This window comes from Nilaparvata lugens, chromosome 4 (genome assembly GCF_014356525.2).
Source record: "Nilaparvata lugens isolate BPH chromosome 4, ASM1435652v1, whole genome shotgun sequence".
Lineage (NCBI taxonomy): Eukaryota > Metazoa > Arthropoda > Insecta > Hemiptera > Delphacidae > Nilaparvata > Nilaparvata lugens.
The window spans coordinates 35815595-35835709 of NC_052507.1; the positions used below are offsets into that span (position 1 = coordinate 35815595).

The window sequence follows — 20115 nt, forward strand, 5'->3', positions numbered from 1 at the left end:
AAGGCTGATATGATTAGAAATTTCTTGATCGCTTACATGATTGATCGTTGCCAATTCATAATGTCTGACACAATGTTTTTTCCAAAATCCAAGTTTGATTAATTGAAACTTCTGCTCGGATTCCATATACATTGTCCGTAGAGGCCTATGTCATAATGCAGGTCTCATAATTATTAGATGACAGGCTAGCTTAATACAATGTTATCGTGATCCTTCCAACATCAGATGATTTTTTAAGAGGAGAATCTTGACTTCATACTTATACAAATCATATCAAGAGCTTCATGAGAAACAGGCCTTTACATGTTGAAATACTAAGATTTGCATTTAGAGGTGAGAGATAAGCTACTCAGCATTTAGATTCAGTCCACTATTGCACAATATCTGGAATAGACGGGCTATGAGTGTATTAAACGGAACAAAATGAAAAATGATAAGCGTTAGTTGTTACGGAGTCTCCAAAAATTAGGCCACGAATTATCTACTATTCAATCTTTTGAACAATCTTTCCTTTCCCTTTTCATAACACTACTAATTCAGTTTCTTTTTCTTCTTTCTTCATCATCCTAATCGTCTCTATCCAATCTGTGTGCATTCTCAGTAATAGCCGCCCCAAATTTTAAGCAATGAGAAAAGTTATCACCTCTCCATCACCTTTTTCTAGTAGAATATCTCCTTCTCTATCCGCCACCCACAGTTCCACGTTGATCGTCTTTCTCTATCTTATATATATTTCTCTATCCCACACTCTTTTGCTTTTCTTAGAACTCGTGGGAACATTGAGTCAACATTCAATAAGACGTTTTTCGCATTATTCTTTGGCACTCAATAATACGGATGGATTCAAAGTGAGAACAGTGCAACTATCCGCCAGCTACTATGTTTAAAATAGTACCACTGTAAAAATAGATTGAATCAGTGTCGCACTGCTAGAACATTATTCTATGACTGAGAAAGTTGAGCAAACACTGGCTTACTGATAAATTTAGTTACGAGTTTAATATTGAGTTAGCAGTAATTTATAATATTATTCCGCGAAGCTGGCATCAATTAAGTGAAGCACATGTTTCGATACGGGTCAAGAGTAGGTATTATTACAAATAGGATATAACATTCTGGAGAAGATGTCATAGCAAAGTTTTCCCTACTTTCTTCTTCAATACTTCTCTTTTCTTCTCCTCTTCGCCATCCATCCCTTACTTTTATACCCTCTACCTGCCTATTATATGGAAAACCATAGTTGGCTGGGTATTATCCCTTCTTTCTCTCTTTTCAGCACACCCCACCATGAAGCCTGTTTTGTATTTTATTGGAAATTCATTTTTGATTGTGATTTTTTGTATTTTCATTTCTTTTATGTATATTGTGTTGATTTGTATAGAATGATTGATTGATTGAAAGTGAATAGCAGATATTCTGCATTGAAAAATATTTGAACAGTACTGTGCTTCTACTGCTTCCTTAAAGTTTACCAATGTGATTTAACTGCTTCACCGATGGGGTGATCTCAAGTTATTATGGGAACAGCCATTCCTACATGGAATACATTCTAATAAAACTTATCAAATTTGATTACAAACTAAAAAACAATCTGGTGTGACACACTCCCACTACTTCCTTGCAATGAATATACTCGTAAATCTCTCACTTGTCTTTTGCAACTTCGGATCTCTTTTTTTGTATTTGTCATTTCATCCAAAAACACACTATTTTTTACATTTCACATTTTACTTTTGTGATGTTTTGTTATTAGTTGATTTTCAGGTATTCAATTTGCTTATTACATTTACGGTATTATCACTTTAATCTCATGTGAATTCTATAAATTGAATAATTCTTCAATTCAACTTCTTTCAATTTCTCTTGACTCGCGCTTCATAATAGGCTTCGCCCCCTACACCCTGTATAGATAAAAGCCTCCGCGCTTCGCGCTTAGTAGGGGCACAGAATACAGCAATATGTGGTAGGGGGCTTCGATCCCTGCTACTGCTTCCAATGTCGTGAAATTATTTTTCAGTTTTAATTTTTTTTTGTAATTTTAATAATCTATTCCCTCCAATAATCAATATACAAATAGAAAACAAACTGAACAGAACGGAAACTTATGTGTGAAATAGGTGATAGTGAAACTATCCTAACGATTCATTCAATTACAGATTCCCATACAAAGGGGTTGTCGTCATCTTCACAATGACCTAATTAACGTGCTCCTCAATTAATCACATTACAATCAATCAATCATCTGATAACCTGATCCTGATTTACAATTGTTCAATAGACTGGAGCCTCCTGTTGCAAATTCGCTACAGCTGATCTAATGAAAACTCCTCTCAAAGTAATATTATTGAGTCAATAAAAAAACATCTCATCAGCAGACCGCTTTAAAAATGCATACTCAATCCCAATAATTTACTAGTAGTTCTGTGAACAGTAGACCTCGCGCAGTTATAAATGAACAGTAGAACTCGCGCAGTTATAAACCACAGCCTCCTCTTATATTGTCCACCAGAGTAAGTCTTGTCTGTATGACGTGTCGTTAGGAAACACCTAAATAGGTGTTTCGAGTGGAGACCTGTCACAATAATTGATGTTTTAAAGGCAGCAAAACAGTTGAATAACTCTTATAGCTATGATTATTATAACATGTCGAACAATTTTTTGAAAAAAATAATACTTCACATTGTGCAACCACTGACCGCATGCATAAACAGAATATTGCAAGAGGGGAAATTCCCTGAGGAACTTAAAATATCAAAGGTGTGCCCTATTTTCAAAAAGGGGTCTAAAGATAAACCAGAGAGCTATCGTCCTGTGTCATTGGTGCCTGTTCTTTCTAAACTTATTAAAATAATAATATGTGAGCAAGTTGTTGTATTTTTGGAGGAAAATAACTTATTATCAGGAGTTCAATTCGGCTTTAGAAAAGGCAAAGCAACTGTTGATGCAGTTGAGGCTTTGGTCCATGTTATTTTGCAGGCATTTCAAAATAGGTCTTATGCACAGGTTACATTATGTGACTTAAGCAAAGCATTTGACTGCGTCGACCATGGTGACTTGATAGAGGAACTTCATTATTACGGTTTTCGGGGAGTTTCTCTAACACTATTTGAGTCTTACATGAAGAATAGAAGGCAGACCGTCTGCGTCAATGGAGAGTGTTCTGATGTAATTTTCCTGAAGTATGGCATACCTCAAGGATCCGTCCTGGGTCCTCTATTATTCCTTATAAGTATCAATGATTTGCCTCACAATGTTTTGAGCAGAGCAGTATTATATGCAGATGATACTACCTTTTTGAATGTCTCTAATGATATGGCTAAGCTCTCAAATGTTGTTAATAACTCACTTGATGAAGCAGGAGCCTGGTTCAGAGCAAATGGATATCTTTTAAATGCTAATAAGACTGAAAATGTCATATTTAGTCTGAGACCATATGATAATAGATATACTCAACAGGATATTGTAAATAATGTTAAATTTTTAGGGGTACACATTGATCATCAACTGACCTGGGGAAAACACATTGATTATTTAAAAGCTAGGCTTTCAAGAGTCATCTATCTCATTGGACGTCTGAAGCAATGTGTGACTCCACATAGTGTGAGAATGGCTTACTTTGAGTTTTTCCAGTCCCTCATTAAATACTGTCTTATTGTATGGGGCAATTCTCCGAGGCTTGCAGATATATTGAGGTTGCAAAAGAAAGTTGTTAGAATTATCAATGCTTGAGGTCCCTTGGATCACTGTAAGCCTATATTCATAAAATCAAATATTAAGACTGTCATCAATCTTTACATCTTTGAACTTGTTGCTTACTCTTTAAATGTTCAATTGGCCAATAGCTATTGATATATGAATTTCGAGTTGCAATACAACGTGCAGTGGTATCATTAAATATAAATAATAATGGTTACGGGTTATGTGTTTTCTTTTCTAATTTCTTAGATGTCCACTAAATTCATCGAGTAGTAGTATGGCTATAACAATTGGCTCTTCACAGTTTTTTATCCAATGTTGTACTTTACAATGGGAGTGCTGATAAATGGAGTCCAACTGAATATCTTGCGGTTTGCTAACGATGTGATGTTGGTGGCTGGAAGTGCTGGGAAGATGACGAAAATGTTGAATGCTTTGATAGAGGCCAGCGAAAGGATGGGCCTTCAATTTTATTGAATGCGAGCAAAACGAGAGTGATGACAAATTTCAACAAAGAGGAAGTAATGGTGACCTGTGGTAATATTGAATACGTCGAGGAGTATGAATATTTAGGTCAGCTTCTATCTTTCGATAACCGAACTGAAAAGGAAGCAAAACAAAGGATCAGAAAAGGATGGAAAATTTTGGTCATTGAAAAAAATATTCAAAGGTGACTTCTCAAACAACTTGAAATCAAACGTCTTGAGGAAATGCATACACCCGACAATTTTATATGGCGCACAGATGTGGTCATTAACATCGCAGCTAGATAGGAGACTCGAGACTACCCAAAATGTCGAAAATGTTGAGGAGAATACTTGGTTTACGGTTGAATCAGCGAGTCAGAAACACTCAGGTTCTGCAGCAGGTGAGAGTTGAATATTTTCAAAAGGAAGCGCATCTCGTCAAATGGAAATGGGCAGGACACGTGGCGAGGATGGCACCGGAACGTTGGGCAAAGATCTGCACCGAATGGATTCCGCGGGACACAAGAAGAACGAGAGGACCGCCCAGCCATTAGATGGAGGGACGCGATCGCTCAGCGTGTAGGAGATATGTGGCCGACAACAGCCACGGATCGGAGAAGGTGGCAAAAAATCATAAACAATTATTTGTAAAAAATATATTGTGAATTGAGTTTTTATTTTTTTCAAAGTTGTTTTTTTGGTAACTGCCAACCAAATCAACCAAAAATGGAATTTTCACAGATATGAGACTTGTGTCAGTTGATAGAGCTTATCAATGACTATTTCAGGTATAAATTTGATCAAAATCGTTGAAGCCGTTCTCGAGAAAATCGCGTAGAACCCTGTTTTAGACAACATTTTCGCCATTTTAGCCGCCATCTTGAATCGCATTTGATCGAAATTGTTCGTATCGGATCTTTATATTGTAAGGACCTTACGTTCCAAATTTCAAGTCATTCCGTTAATTGGGAGATGAGATATCGTGTACACAGACGCACATACACTCATACACACACACACACCACACACACACACACACACACACACACACACACACACACACACACACCACACACACACACACACACACACATACATACTGTGATGAAACTTTTAAATAAATCTCATGAGAGGAGAGAATCAACCAGAAAAATTGTAATTACCCTTATAGAATGAAAGAATCTGCTAAACGAATAGTTAGCGACCGAGCGATAAGGCTTCCATTATCAACAGCTGAGTATCAGATAAGAGTACCGTTCTGTACCTTACATTTTTCCAGAGAATTATTTAATAAAATTATAATTATTTTGCAAATTGAGTACGAACCATTTATGAATTGTTCATTGAATTTTGGAGGTTACACTTTTGTTTACTATTGATCAGATGTTTTGTAGCAGCTCAAACACAGCTGACTGATTCAATATATTATAAAATGTCATGCCAAGTTTTCATGCAAGCTGTAATATTATTTCTAAAATTAAGAACTATTGATAAAGGACCAAGAACTTCGAATAGAAAAATAAAATGTATGTATTATTGTTGAAATTATTTATTATTCATGAAATTATATTATAATGTCAAGTATTATTGTAACTAACTAGGTCATAACATAGAGAATTAAGCAGTTTAAAGAATTATACAAATTAAGTTATTATTGTAATTAAAGGAATTATATTTTACTGCTTGCCACTGACGTCATGCCTACGTCATAATCATTCTACCAATGGCAAATTTTCATGCAAATTAATTACACAGAGATTCTCGAAGGAAAGGTTCTAGCCCAAAGCCTAGAAGAAGACACTGCACTTCCCTTTTGAAATCCTCACCAGTAAGACCTTGTTAAAAGTTACCAAAGACCTATCTTGTGAAATTTTGTTCGATTTTATATGTTTTATCTGTGAGCCAATATTTTAGGCTATTTTATTTGTTATTTGTAAATTTGTTTTATCAATCGATAATTCGAGAATTTCAAGTTTAATTATTCCCTGATTTATTTTGGTGAAGGAGATATTTAATTAAATTTCCACACGTGCTGAAACCGAAGCCTGGACCCTCCGCCGATCAAACAAATTTGATCTAAAGGAAAAAACCATGACCGCCAAGGAGTTTCACGTGAGTTTTGAAAATTTGGGGCCCCAATCTACGCTTCGAAATAAAATACAGTGCAGAAAATATAAAATTTTCTTCGTAAAATTAATGGCCACGCTGACAAGCGCTTATTAATTATTAAGATCTTAGAATTTATCTGGTATAGAATTTTAAGAACTTGTAGTTGATTAACTATCCTCTGCTGCCAGAACCACGACCCCGAGCAATTTTAAAAATCTTTTATAATTTATTTTCACCATTTTTTCACAAACTGTTAAATTTATCAATCATAAAATTCTGTTGAATCATGCATGGTATCATGCGAGCACAAGCAAAATTCTGATCATTTGTTAAGCTATTCTCAATCTGTAAATCAAGCTCTGAATCTGCACTGTCAAACTATATATTTTATTATATTATATTTCAATTTTGTCAATTCGTCTTCTGAGTTCGATTATTTCTTGAGCCTGTCAATTATTGTGTCTGACACGTTCCATATTATCAAGAACCGATCGAATACGATCATTGAAATAATTGAATCAACCTGGATATTGGAACAGATCTAAGTGGATGTAGTGTGTGGGGTCAGATCGAGATTATTTATTCTCTGTCCTTACCTGCTCATATATCAGCTTTTATCTGTTACCAACTTCGACTTAGGAGCGAATTCGTCAACTGTACAGCAGATGCAGCTGGAGATCATATAATTTCCTACAATAGAGCATAAAACCCGACAAGACTCTGTTCTCGAAATATATTCCGAACGATATCTGGTCCCAGTACCCTATCTTAATCCTTCGGAACTTATTAGAGACGCAGTCCCGTAAATTATCTACATCGGGATTTTTGCTCGACCTGTATGATTTTATATGTTGTTTCATCACAGGTAATAGTTCTAAGATATCTGGATTTAATGTTTAGCAACCGCTACACTGCTTATAAAAATTTTTATCACTATACAATCTGTCATAAGAAGAATCAAGGGTGAGCGAGTGTTTATGCCTCCCGCGATTCAGACGATTGTATCGAATCTTGTAGTGAATCGATCAGTCTGGTACTCACTTAGCGTCCACGCACGCATTTTCAAAATTTATAACCTTGATACTGGTGACTCAGTACAAGATTCATTATACGTGTATCGACCTATCCTTGGAGGCGAGAGTAACTCCCCCAGGAAAAGCTTTACATGATTATATGTGTGTGAGGCGTGTTAAAATACCGCTTTACAATACATACAGACCAATACCCAAAGATCACTTTTTTGGACTCAGGGGACCTTGAAACGTATATAAATTTAGAAATTGAGGTACCTTAATTTTTTTCGGAAAGCAATACTTTCCTTACCTATGATAATACGGCAAGGAAAGTAAAATACTATTTGAATGTTATGTAATATATTGTGATGAGAATTACATCATATTCCGACAAATAGATATGAGAGCTTCATCATTTTTTATCAATGGAACAACATTTATTACTCTATCATGACACATTTCAAAAGTTTTTAATTTATTCTTTTTGGAGATCCAGCTAAGTTAATAATAACATAAAAATGCTTCAATAAGTGAAGGCATACGATTTTACTTATAATCCCCTATAAGCTCCATTGTAAAATTAAAATTAAAATTTGGAATCTTTATGGCGTTGGCAAAAAAAAAAAAGAATTCAATGGCCATACTGTGGGATATAATAATAGTTACTGTAGTCAGCCCGAGTTGAAAGCAGAGAGAAAATAATACTATGTTTACTTTCAGTTATTAATTGCATGCAATGAATAGTCCACACGAACGAATGGTCCAGCTGACTTCTTACTAAGTTACATTGAAATATTAATTGCATGCGTCATAGCATGCAATGAATAATCCACTCGACAGCTGATTCAAGATGAATAATTCTAAAGTCTGATTTTTACGGTAATATCGACGTTCGAAGGAGATTCCTTTTCCTTTTCTATTATCCTTAAATGCAAATTTTCAAAAACCTTATGTATAGGCCTACGTCGACGTGAAATTCAAAAAGGAACATATCTGTCAAATTTCATAAAAATCTATTGCTGCGTTTCGCTGTAAATGCGAAACATAAATATAAACATATAAACATAAAGAGAAATATTCAAAACCGTCGACTTCAATCTTAGACCTCACTTTGCTCGGTCAATAAGTTGAATTCCATACCTGTTCAATGATGGAATAAAGCCTCTAGTTTTCCACTAGAGGCTGGCAATAAATTCTGCAAGATTTTGTTATTTCCACGCACGAGAAGAATAATAATCCGGAATACTCATTTTTATAATGGGAACAAAATGATAACAACAATTTATCATATGCTGTTATGATGCTGCATACTTATAAAAAATGAATGAAGTATGCAAGAGGATGTTATGAATCATGAATGAAAGTGATACAAAGCAATGAAGCGACAATAATAGAGGATGGAGTATGTGTGAGAGTGAATTTGATCACTGTTCGAAAACCCAACTAAAACAAAGCGCCAACCGTTTTAGCATTGTTCCAGCGTTTTGAAAACATTCAACGCACACAATGAGGCTGTGAATTTTGCGACAAAAGTGTTCACATGTTCCATTACAATTATTATGCAATACAATGCTCGGCTATGAGCAAATTACAGCAGAATGTACAAAGAGATAAGTAGCCGACCCCGCAGAATATTTACGACAACCATGAATTATTGTCTTGCCGAATGCTCGGGCGGGAACCAAATGACGTTTATCAGATGCAAAATTCCCATTTGCCCCGTCTGTTCATCCGTGTTTGACGATTGAAATATCTGGACCTAAATCTAGGAGAGGAGTGAGATTATCATGCCGTGTTGATGAGCGATAGTGTAATTTGTTGATTACATGCTGAGCTTTTACGAGGCGTCTCGTTAATTACTCAAAACGATTGAATTGAACCTCAAATTCTGGGAAAATTAGATGAAAATGAACTTGATTGACGTCGCTGTTCAATTGATTCCACCCTTTATAAGGATAGTTCTTGAATTGTAACACATAAATGTTATCAATTCGTGATTAATTTCACGAGTTTCAAGCCTATTTGGTTCTTGCTTTGAACCATACCACATTTCAACCAAACCTCTTACATTCATTCCGCATGAATCTATACGATCTCATTGTATGTGGAAAATTGACATATCTATAACTGAAGGTGCATCCACATCTTCATTTCATAATGTTATCACCGTTTACAAGCATTTACTACCGGAATTAAGAATGCTTCCTCTAGTTTCCACCTATCTGCTGAAGATTAAAACGCATCATCATGTTAAGGGTAATGCTACCAACACAGATTGAACAAAAGCTTTCACCAATTTATTCTCAAGGAAAGCGGGAATTGCATAATAGGCTTTCTTTTTCTAAGCATGTGTGTATGTTCATGTGTGTGCTTAGGACTAGCCAGTCCTAGACCCGCACTTTTATTGATATAACACTCTAAACAGGCCACTTTCACCAACTTACAAGTAAGATGTGTTTAGAAGGATTTTGTGAACTTAACTGATATCAACAATTGGAATTTTGAATTGAGCAGGCTAACGAGAATCAGGAGAGGGCCATTTCATTGGATATACAATCTTGGTAGACTTTATTTAGGGGAACTTCAATGGTATAATCATAATCACTTTCAAGAATTCAGGAACTTTGTTTCCGGTGTGACGTAACACCATTATGATTCAAGAGTATACTATTCGAAAACAATGAGAGATAAGATTGGATTGAATAAGTTCTTTATTCATGTGTGTTACAATACATAATTCATAGAGATACAAATATAAGGAGGTGGAGTATACCTCAAAATATTGTGAAATAAATCGTGATATTATTCAAGTTATTTGAATACAAAGTATTTCTACAAAAAAAAGTGAACGCCTTCAAAGAGTATTCAAACTAATTCGAAATTAATCATGCATTCACTTGTGAAAATAGTTTTCTGATTCTATAGAGATTATTTTCTACTCGGTATCTCCTATCAGTTTATAATGTTCAATTATTGTGTAATCAAAGAGAATCATCATTCTATTTCTCAATATTCACAATTCAGATGATGAGCTCTCCTCTTCGAAATCAAAACTCGGATTCACGAAAATGGATAATCGTGAAAATTTGTCAAGAAACACTGTATGATATTCATATATGAATATTAATTTATATACAGAAGACTAGAAGTACGAGTAAAATGTTATAATGTTAGCTAGACATCTGGGAAAATATATTCACATTATTTTACGAGAAAATCGCTCCAAAACAGATTAGCTTACAAACGGCAATGTTTTACAACAAAATCGGGTTTCATTTGCAAGCATGCACCGGCGATTAGTGTGAAGAAGAGTAGACCAAAACAAGGAAGATAACAGAAAACGGAATAACTGTGAGCATAGTCCACTTAATATGCAAATCCAGGCGGAAGGACTAGGACACATACAGATATTTTATTCTAGATTGTGTCAGATACGGAGTATGACATCAAAAGCAGTAATTTGCATACTTATGCTTCACAACAATGCTTCTTATCATGCTTTGTATTTCTGTGAATATGGCTACAATGCATGTACAAAAGAGGGTAGAAGGGAAACGGCGGTGAGAAAGGGGGAGAATATCATTATTTGGAAGTTATTATTTCATAGTTTTCGTTGTGTTGTGGTACCTCTTCATTTATTCTTATTAATGCTTCTATTTTCGTTCCTTTTTTGTTATTACTCTCCCTATCCTTTCTCGTCATTTTGCTACTCTCTCTTTGAGGGTTAAGTGTAAGAGAGGGCCGACTGCGCCCTAACTTCGCCCTCCCAGGTATAAAATGAAGGCAGTCATTCTATTCTATTCTATTCTCTCTCTTTGAACTATTTCCTTTTTACCGGTTCTCCTCTTCCTCTGTCACCAGAAGATAGCTATAGCTATAGAATATAGTTCAAATACATGAAAAAAACAGAAATTGGGAAAAATTTTAATGTAAATAATTTAAGAGATCTATTTGGGTTGTTTTATTCCATATTAGGGTCTCATTTTCTTCTAACTTCTTCTGCTCTCTTCATCTATCTCTTTCTCATCGACATGATCAAAGTTCACAAGGAGAATAGAAACAGAGTATGAAGGAGGGTTCTCTCCCTTATCTTGTACAACACCCTTTCTTTCTACCTCATTCTTTTGCTCTTTCAGCTCCCAATTCTCTCTCACTCATCCACTGTTTAGTTTGACTTGCAAACTTCTTCAAGACTCGTGTACAAATGGGAACATTTCTCGAGAATTCCAAATTCGTTTCGGCCGAATAATTTCAATCTAGTGTTGGGAGCGATCCAAGCATTCCTCTGTACGATTAAATGCGTTCCATGGAGCGACATTACAACAACTCACATTGCATTATTAAGAGATGGTAGCTGACAATAAATGACTTGTTTATTATCTAATCACATTTAAGCTTGTCTTTTCATCTCTCTCCCAATTAAAATTATGTGTAATATATTAACAAATGAATGAAGGATGAAAGGTTTGCCAAGAGTTTTATTTATCAAGAGATGATATTTTCACAAAGTATTATATATTTTAGCTTGTCTGTATGGAAAGAAAGAAGAAATTACATCAAAAGGCCATTTCATGGGGATAGCACTGACTCGAAAATTACAGTGAAATTCCAAATTTCGTGTTGAATGGCAATTATGAGAATACATACAAAACAATATCAATCATTCAAATTTCATGCATGATTCACATCATCAAAAATTAAAAAAAGAAATACATACCATGTACTTACACCGTGAATCAAACGAAAAATACAAATAAAGGTCATTCCATTCACAGTAGTAAAACGATGACCTTCCACTAGAATAAAACCAATGCCGTTCTACAAATTCTAATGTCTATTTGGAAAATTCTATCGAATGATGCGATCAATCTTTCCTCAAAAGAGTGCAGGTTCTTTATTATGGTCTCACTACATCAAGCTCATTCAGTTCGGTATATCTTTTCACGCCTCCATCTAACAACATTATGGTTTGGAAAATGCGATGCTGGTGAAGGATTAAGTGGTATTGCAGAATGCTCGACCTTGATCCAAATCGAGTGCAATATCATGTGTTTGTATCATTGATGGAAATTCAAGAAAGGTCGTGAACTTAGAAATTTGTTTTATTCTGTGCAAAGCATATCAGACTGTTTACTTGGGACCGTGATCGAGTGACTAATGTATCGTGCGCCTTCAATAATTCTCAATGATAGTGTGAGTTTTGTGAGTTGTGTTGGAGCCTTGGATGAAACAACATAGATTTGAGAGGTTGCTGTCTTGATGCTAACTGTATGAGGTTGGTGTTGGGTCGTGATGAATTGTTAGATCATTGAACCTCAGAAACTGGAGAATACACTTGGAAATGTTGCAGAGCAACATGAATGGTATCATTGTTGAGAAACTATCACGCTCTACCATAGAATAACTATTCTATTAATAACACAACTATTGTGGTTCACGTTGTATATGAAATAAACAATCTAGAAGGCCTTTCATTACTCCTTGGTTATACTGAGAGTTCTGTGGAACAGTGTGAGCTCATTATTGATTCAAAGTCGAATTAAAATTGTAATGAATTAATGTAGTTTATTTACAATCCTGTAATTTTGTCAAATATATTATGTTCAATAGTAAGTTCGAGTTTAAAAACTGATAATATTTATCGATACGATAATATTTTGAATGAGTTTGATATTTATAAAATATAAAATAATTCCAATAATACGATTGAAAAATGATTTGTAATAAAGGTTTTTTCAGATGGAGTTTTGAACTGCAAACTGTACTGTATACGTCGTAGACTACGGTAATCAATAATCAGAAATTAATTACGCAAAAATGTTCCAATTGATGGTGATTTGAGTGTGATATTTTCGTTTTTTTATTCTGTTTTTAACCATCAAAATTTAAAATTTTCAGTTTTCGTTGTTTTTTCAGTGGAAATGGACTAAATTTTGGAAAAGTGAAACCATAACCCTATCTCGTACTTTTAAAAGTTTATTCAAATTTGGGAGGAAAATGGTACAAGGATTATCCTTAGTTTTTCTCTCCCAATCAGTGCTACTTTGTAAAAATTGTAAATAAATAAAAAAAATAAATAAAAGAAATAAATTCAGTATTAACCCCAAATTTCATGATGGAATGTTCAACAACAGAATAATTAGGGGAATATAAGAATGTTGCACTTGAATTCTTTCAAGATAAGTAAACATGGACTCTTATCAGAGAGATAAAATGATATGGTGTGCCCATCTTTATTTCTCTAAAGCAAAACAAATAATGTTAAAATAAGCTTTTTTTTCAAAGTGGATTTTCATTTTGTATTTTTAGCCGGGACAATGTTTCGTAATAATACTAGTAGTTATCTTCTTCTCTCTCTATATCTATAAACGGCTGGCCCCGACAGGCTGAAATAACACTACAGCCCAAACTACTGAGCCTACAAGCTTGAAATTCTGCACAGTTGTTTATGATAGCCTCAAAACATCCACTAAGAAAGGATTCTCAGAAATTTGCCCCCCTGAGGGAGCTGGGGCCCCCCCAAAATTTTGTACTTTTTAACCGCTCATTGTACAGCAAAGTCATAACGAACTTTTTTGTTCAGCTATTGGAAAAACTCAGACCTATGCAGAAAAATTCCGACCAGGAGCACATAGGAGACCAGGAGAGGGTATTTTTCGAAAATTTTCATGGAAAATCATACTTCAGCCCAAACTACTTAGCCCACAGACTTAAAATTTAGCAAAAAATATTCTTCAAACATGCTAGATGCGCACTAAGAACGTATTTTGAGATATTTTGCCTGTAAGGGTTTCAAAGGATTAAAAAGGATCCAACTAAGTGAGCTTATAAACATTTAAACATTTAAACATTTAAACATTCAAACATTTAAACATTTAAACATTCAAACATTTAAACATTTAAACATTTAACATTTAAACATTTAAACATTTAAACATTTAAACATTAAACATTTAAACATTTAAACATTTAAAAACATTTAAACATTGAACATTTAAACATTGAACATTTAACATTTAAACATTTAACCATTTAAACATTTAAACATTAAACATTTAAACATTTAAACATTTAAACATTTAAACATTTAAACATTGAACATTTAAACATTTAAACATTTAAATATTTAAACATTTAAACATTTAAACATTTAAACATTTAAACATTTAAACATTTAAACATTTAAACATTTAAACATTAAAACATTCAAACATTTAAACATTTAAAACATTTGAACATTTAAACATTTAAACATTTAAACATTTAAACATTCAAACATTTAAACATTTAAACATTTAAACATTTAAACATTAAACATTTAAACATTTAAACATTTAAACATTTAAACATTTAAACATTTAAACATTTAAACATTTAAACATTTAAACATTAAACATTTAAACATTTAAACATTAAACATTTAAACATTTAAACATTTAAACATTCAAACATTCAAACATTAAACATTTAAAACATTTCAACATTTAAACATTTAAACATTTAACATTTAAACATTTAAACATTGAACATTTAAACATTTAAACATTTAAACATTTAAACATTTAAACATTTAAACATTAAACATTTAAACATTTAAACTTTAAACATTTAAACATTTAAACATTTAAACATTTAAACATTTAAACATTTAAACATTTAACATTTAAACATTTAACATTTAAACATTTAAACATTTAAACATTTAAACATTAAACATTTAAACATTTAAACATTTAAACATTTAAACATTAAACATTTAAACATTTAACATTTAAACATTTAAACATTAAACATTTAAACATTTAAACATTTAAACATTTAAACATTTAACATTTAACATTTAAACATTTAAACATTTAAACATTTAAACATTTAACCATTTAAACATTTAAACATTTAAACATTTAAACATTTAACATTTAACATTTAAACATCAAGAGAAATGACAAACCGTCGACTTAAAAAGGAACATACCTGTCAAATTTCATGAAAATCTATTACCGCGTTTCGCCGTAAATGCGCAAGAGAAATGCCAAACCGTCGACTTGAATCTTAGACCTCACTTCCCTCGGTCAATGTTATCCTTGAAATGCAAAATTTCCAAAAACCTTGTGTATACGTGCAATTGAAAAAGGATATATACCTGTCAAATTTCATGAAAATCTATCACTGCGTTTCGCCGTAAATGCGCAACATATAAACATTTAAACATTTTTTAAACATTCAAACATTCAAACATTTAATCATTTGAACATTTAAACTTTAAGAGAAATGCCAAACCATCGACTTGAATCTTAGACCTCACTTTGCTCGGTCAATGAACACCTTGGAAACCACGTAATTCTTAAACTATAGAGATTAAAACTCTCTGTTTTCTATTGTTCAATTTTTCTTGACAAGCATACACGTATCATGCTATTAATTAAATATCTGTCAAAATTACTGCAGAAAAACTCCCTAACCCAACTTCTTTGACTCATATATGGACCAGAATTCCCTGACCCTGATACCTGATTATAGCTAACGATCAACTCAGATTATTATACCGTATTCATTACATCAAAGTATGGAGGCAAAGTCTGTAACAGACTGAAATTGAATTTGCAACCAATTAAATTCATCGTTGATCTATCTATCCATCACTGACTTATGACAAACCGTGAGTATAGAAATTTGAATCGAAGATCTGCGATCATAAACTTTAATCTGTTATCAAGGGAATGTAGACCATACAGAAGCGGCATTCAACTTGTTACATATTTTGCCACAATTGAGATCCGGTTCTGTTCTCCGTAATTCAAGAAACTAGAAGCAATTTTCTCTTGCATCACTCGATTATTCTTGCACTTGAACCCAAATTGTTATCCATACCTGGTTTGTCGGCAGAATTAAATTGAATAACTAAGTTTTTTACCAGATCAACAAAATCTACCAGAGCGTGAACACGTTTCCACGAGGTCAGACAATCATGCTATAAATTATATGATAGAAGTTTTTGGTACTCTTATATTCTGTAATATATATACTCAGCTTGGAGCATTTATAACTTTTCAGATAATACTATGGACAATTGGACATACTAATTATCATTATTATCCATAGTGAAGTATCATTTTTGAAAACATTTCATTGTAAAAAAATAAAATATTTGACCGAGCGAAGTGAGGTCTAAGATTCAAGTCGACGGTTTTGCATTTCTCTTTATTTATGTTTATATTGGGTATGTTCCGCATTCACCACGAAACACAGCAATAGATTTTCATGAAATTTGACAGGTATGTTCCTTTTTGAATTTCGCGTCGACGTATACATGAGGTTTTCTGAAATTTTGCATTATAAGGATAATACAAAAGGAAAAGTAATCTTCAAAGGAAAAGTTCTTCTCCAAAAGGAAAAGTGATAACGCCAATATTACCAGAAAAATCAGACTATAGAATTATTCATCATAAATCAGCTGTCGAGCGGATTATTAATTGCATGCAATAGCGCATGCAATTAATATCTCAATGTAACTTTGTAAAAAATCAGCTGCTGTGTGGGCTATCAATAATTGCATGCCTCATTGAATGCAATTTTTATGCACTATTCAATGAACTATTGATTACATGCAATAACGCATACGATTAATAACTAAAATAACATAGTATTGTCTCTCGATTTTTCTCTGCTTTGAACCCGGGATGAGCTGTTGCCACTATGTTTGGATATAGAGATTTTATGATAATATTTATGATATTATATTATTTGTATATGCCACTATTCTATGATATAGAGATTTCTGCCAAAGAATTTAAACTAGTGCATAATTAGATCTTTTCATTGATCTCTTATCGCTTTATCGATAGTGGCCGTACTTCTTATCCAAAAGAAGACTCAATTTTATTAGAATGTTACCTTGTCTAAGCTGGCTGTTTTTCAGTTTCCTAATTCTATCCAAGATGGTTTATTTTACTGAATTATTTTATTGTGTCAAACGTGACATCACAATCTGGCTTCAGTAGTCATCACATTTAAATGTACTCTTATTGAGATGCTACTATAGAGACCACGAGAATGCAATGCAGTCCTCCAAAAAAAATGATCCAAAGATAACAGTGATTTTTCAACAAAAAAGGGTTCAAAAAATAATGAGAAATTAGAAAATAATAACCACCAGTTGTCTTCCTCCTCAACAAGTTCCATAAGACTGATACGGTGTATCTATGTGAGAAGGGAACAATAAAAGCAGAGAGCCAATATTGATCGACTGTGAATCAACTGATGCATTGTGCTAAGTGAATGGAAGCCAACTCAATGGAGAAACGGGTGCAGTCTGTAGTCTGTATAGTGGCCGCGTAACAATTGTACCTCTATTCTGGAAGATTTCATGGCTGTAGCAGGATAATAATGTACAACTTCCTTTGAAGCGCCCGTTGCATTCATTGAAAACACGCGGCCTGAGAACACACCAAAACGTTTGTTTGCCTATTATAGGAAGTAAGCTAATAAACTTGTTATAGTTTGGAAGAAGTAATTGGAGAGACAGGAAAAGCTGTTCCAGATGGAGGAGAGGAATGATGTGGTGAAGGAGAATGGGAAGAAACAGAAGAATAGCAGTTTTAAATTAAATGACGTATCGAATTGGAACGTGAGATAATTATTTTTTTTGGACAATTGAAATTGAGTTAGATTGTTTATTACGTAATAATTGTATTATCGGCGATCATAGCATTGAATGTATGATTTGGATCAATACAAGAATTCCAATTAATCTATAGTACTGATACAGACACACAAATAGGAGTGATTGCAACGTTCGTAATGTTGCATTCAACAATGAATTAATTTATTTATTTATTCATGGAGACAAAAGGTAACCCCATTTTGAGGTCAAAATGAACTATAAGAAAATTTAAGAAGAAATGATTATTTTCATTCATTTCAACCATTTTGATTATTCTAGAATTGTGAATTACCAAATGATTTATTGTTGCACTGGAGAAAAAAATTATTTAAAAATCCATAGATATTGGATCAATATCGGGAATAGAACTTTTCTGCGATGATTGATTTGTAAAATAATCTATTGAGGATTGTAGATGAAGGCTTCACGGAAGATATAGGACTGTTTTCTATCTATTTATTGCGAATAATACCCACATGAGCTTTTTTCTTGTGCATGGGTTATGGAAAGTGCTTTGGTAAATCGATAAGATGATCAATCATCAATGCCATCGGCGGGATTCGAGCCCACGAACGAGGTGGTGCTAGCAGACTGAAATTTGTAACGCTCCTTACCACTAAACCAACCCGGCCACCGGTTTGAATAGTCAGCCATAAGTCAAATAATCTTTAACGGTATCTTCACTCTTTGATTACACCAAGAAACTGTTTGAAACGGTTAAAAAGTGGAAAGAGCGATCAAGGTGAACGAATGCAATACTGATTCATTCATTCATTTCTTTATTCATTTATACAATAAGTAGCCTACATTATGAAAAAGTACTGATATGAATAAAGTTTTGTTGCATCTAACATATTCATTGATTTTTGTTGATAAAACAGTATTCAAAATCAATTAACATATCATTCAGTTTTTTGCTAACTAATGAAGCTGAATTTTCTTGAACTGTACACAAACTATTTCACATTAGTCTTTGGAATTTTTTGTTATTTATCTAACTAAGAAACGTTACATTATCGTTTTTATAAGTTTATACCATAATAAGATATGATGTATTGATAGTGATTCTTCATATTATGAAAAAATAATGTGGTTAACCGTACAGCGCCCTGTTGAAACAAAACTGCAAGCATCATCAACGCAAGCCAACGTGATGAGACAGATGCACAAGCGAGTGACGCATGCGATGTGTTGGTGTGCGAGTAGAGGCAGCCGACATACCGGTGCTCGGTGGGAACTTTCTTCGCGCCATACCGGCGAACCGAGCAGACCCAGACATGATGCGGGTCTCAGCACGAGGAAGGAAGAACAGGCGGCAGCGGATTACTTGAGACCGCTGCTAGCCTACTTTCACCTTCACTCACAAGGTCCTCATCTTCTTCCTCCACTTATTCATCAGGTCCTTCTCCTCCCCGACTTCTTCGACGCCCTTATTGGTCTAGTCCCCTCCCCGGTCCAGAGTCTATATATTCACCCGACAACCGTTGTCTTCGTTTAGTCCAGCCCGCACTCCTCTCAAGGGCGACAATGAAAACTATCTACCGTGTGACAGCTTCCTCCAATAGTCTCTTCAATCTGTTGCCTATGTGACATAAACACTCGTCAGCTATTTAAAATCAAATCTCCACGAACTAACCAATTTTATAATAAGGTAATAAGATAATTTTGAACTCGCAAAATTGAACTAGTGAACCCGTGTGCCATCAAAATCGATCCCAACTCTACTAGTCACACTACTAGAGCTTCAAGTGACTCGATTTTCGACTCATTTTATACAGTTTTGTGAACAGTGTAAAAACATCTTCATTGTCGGTGAGAAACACATACGATCTTGGTGAATTGTGGAGAATATAAACTTTTTCAACAAAGTTTGATAGGAGGACAAAGGATTATGGATAATTGAGTGATTGATTAGCTGCTTCCTGAATGTCTCACAGTTTACTTCGTGGACTGCATATAGTTCATCATCAAAAACGTATTAGTTTTGTGGAGGAATCAGTCACTTGAGTAGCATCCTGTGTGAAGTGTACTGTGATTGTGGGACCTCTCTCTGCAAGTCGCTGCATTTGCACTAGTGATATCCTAACTGTCCAGTGTGGCATCCCGTCTTCAAAGTGGATCACAAGCACAAATAGCATGAGGATAACGATTTATAAGGTAATTGTCA

The 20115-nt window shown here is 33.9% G+C and overlaps 1 protein-coding gene across 1 annotated transcript in view; it reads left to right on the forward strand.

Moving 5' to 3' along the window:
• Positions 1 to 19448: 19448 nt before the first annotated feature.
• Positions 19449 to 20115, forward strand: part of LOC111058054 (nascent polypeptide-associated complex subunit alpha, muscle-specific form-like) — a 36965-nt gene continuing 36298 nt past the window's right edge. The window contains exon 1 of the mRNA XM_022345554.2: positions 19449 to 20105. Within this exon, the coding sequence (XP_022201246.2) occupies positions 20085 to 20105 (21 nt within the window). The 5' untranslated portion in view covers positions 19449 to 20084. The remainder of the gene's footprint in view (positions 20106 to 20115) is intronic.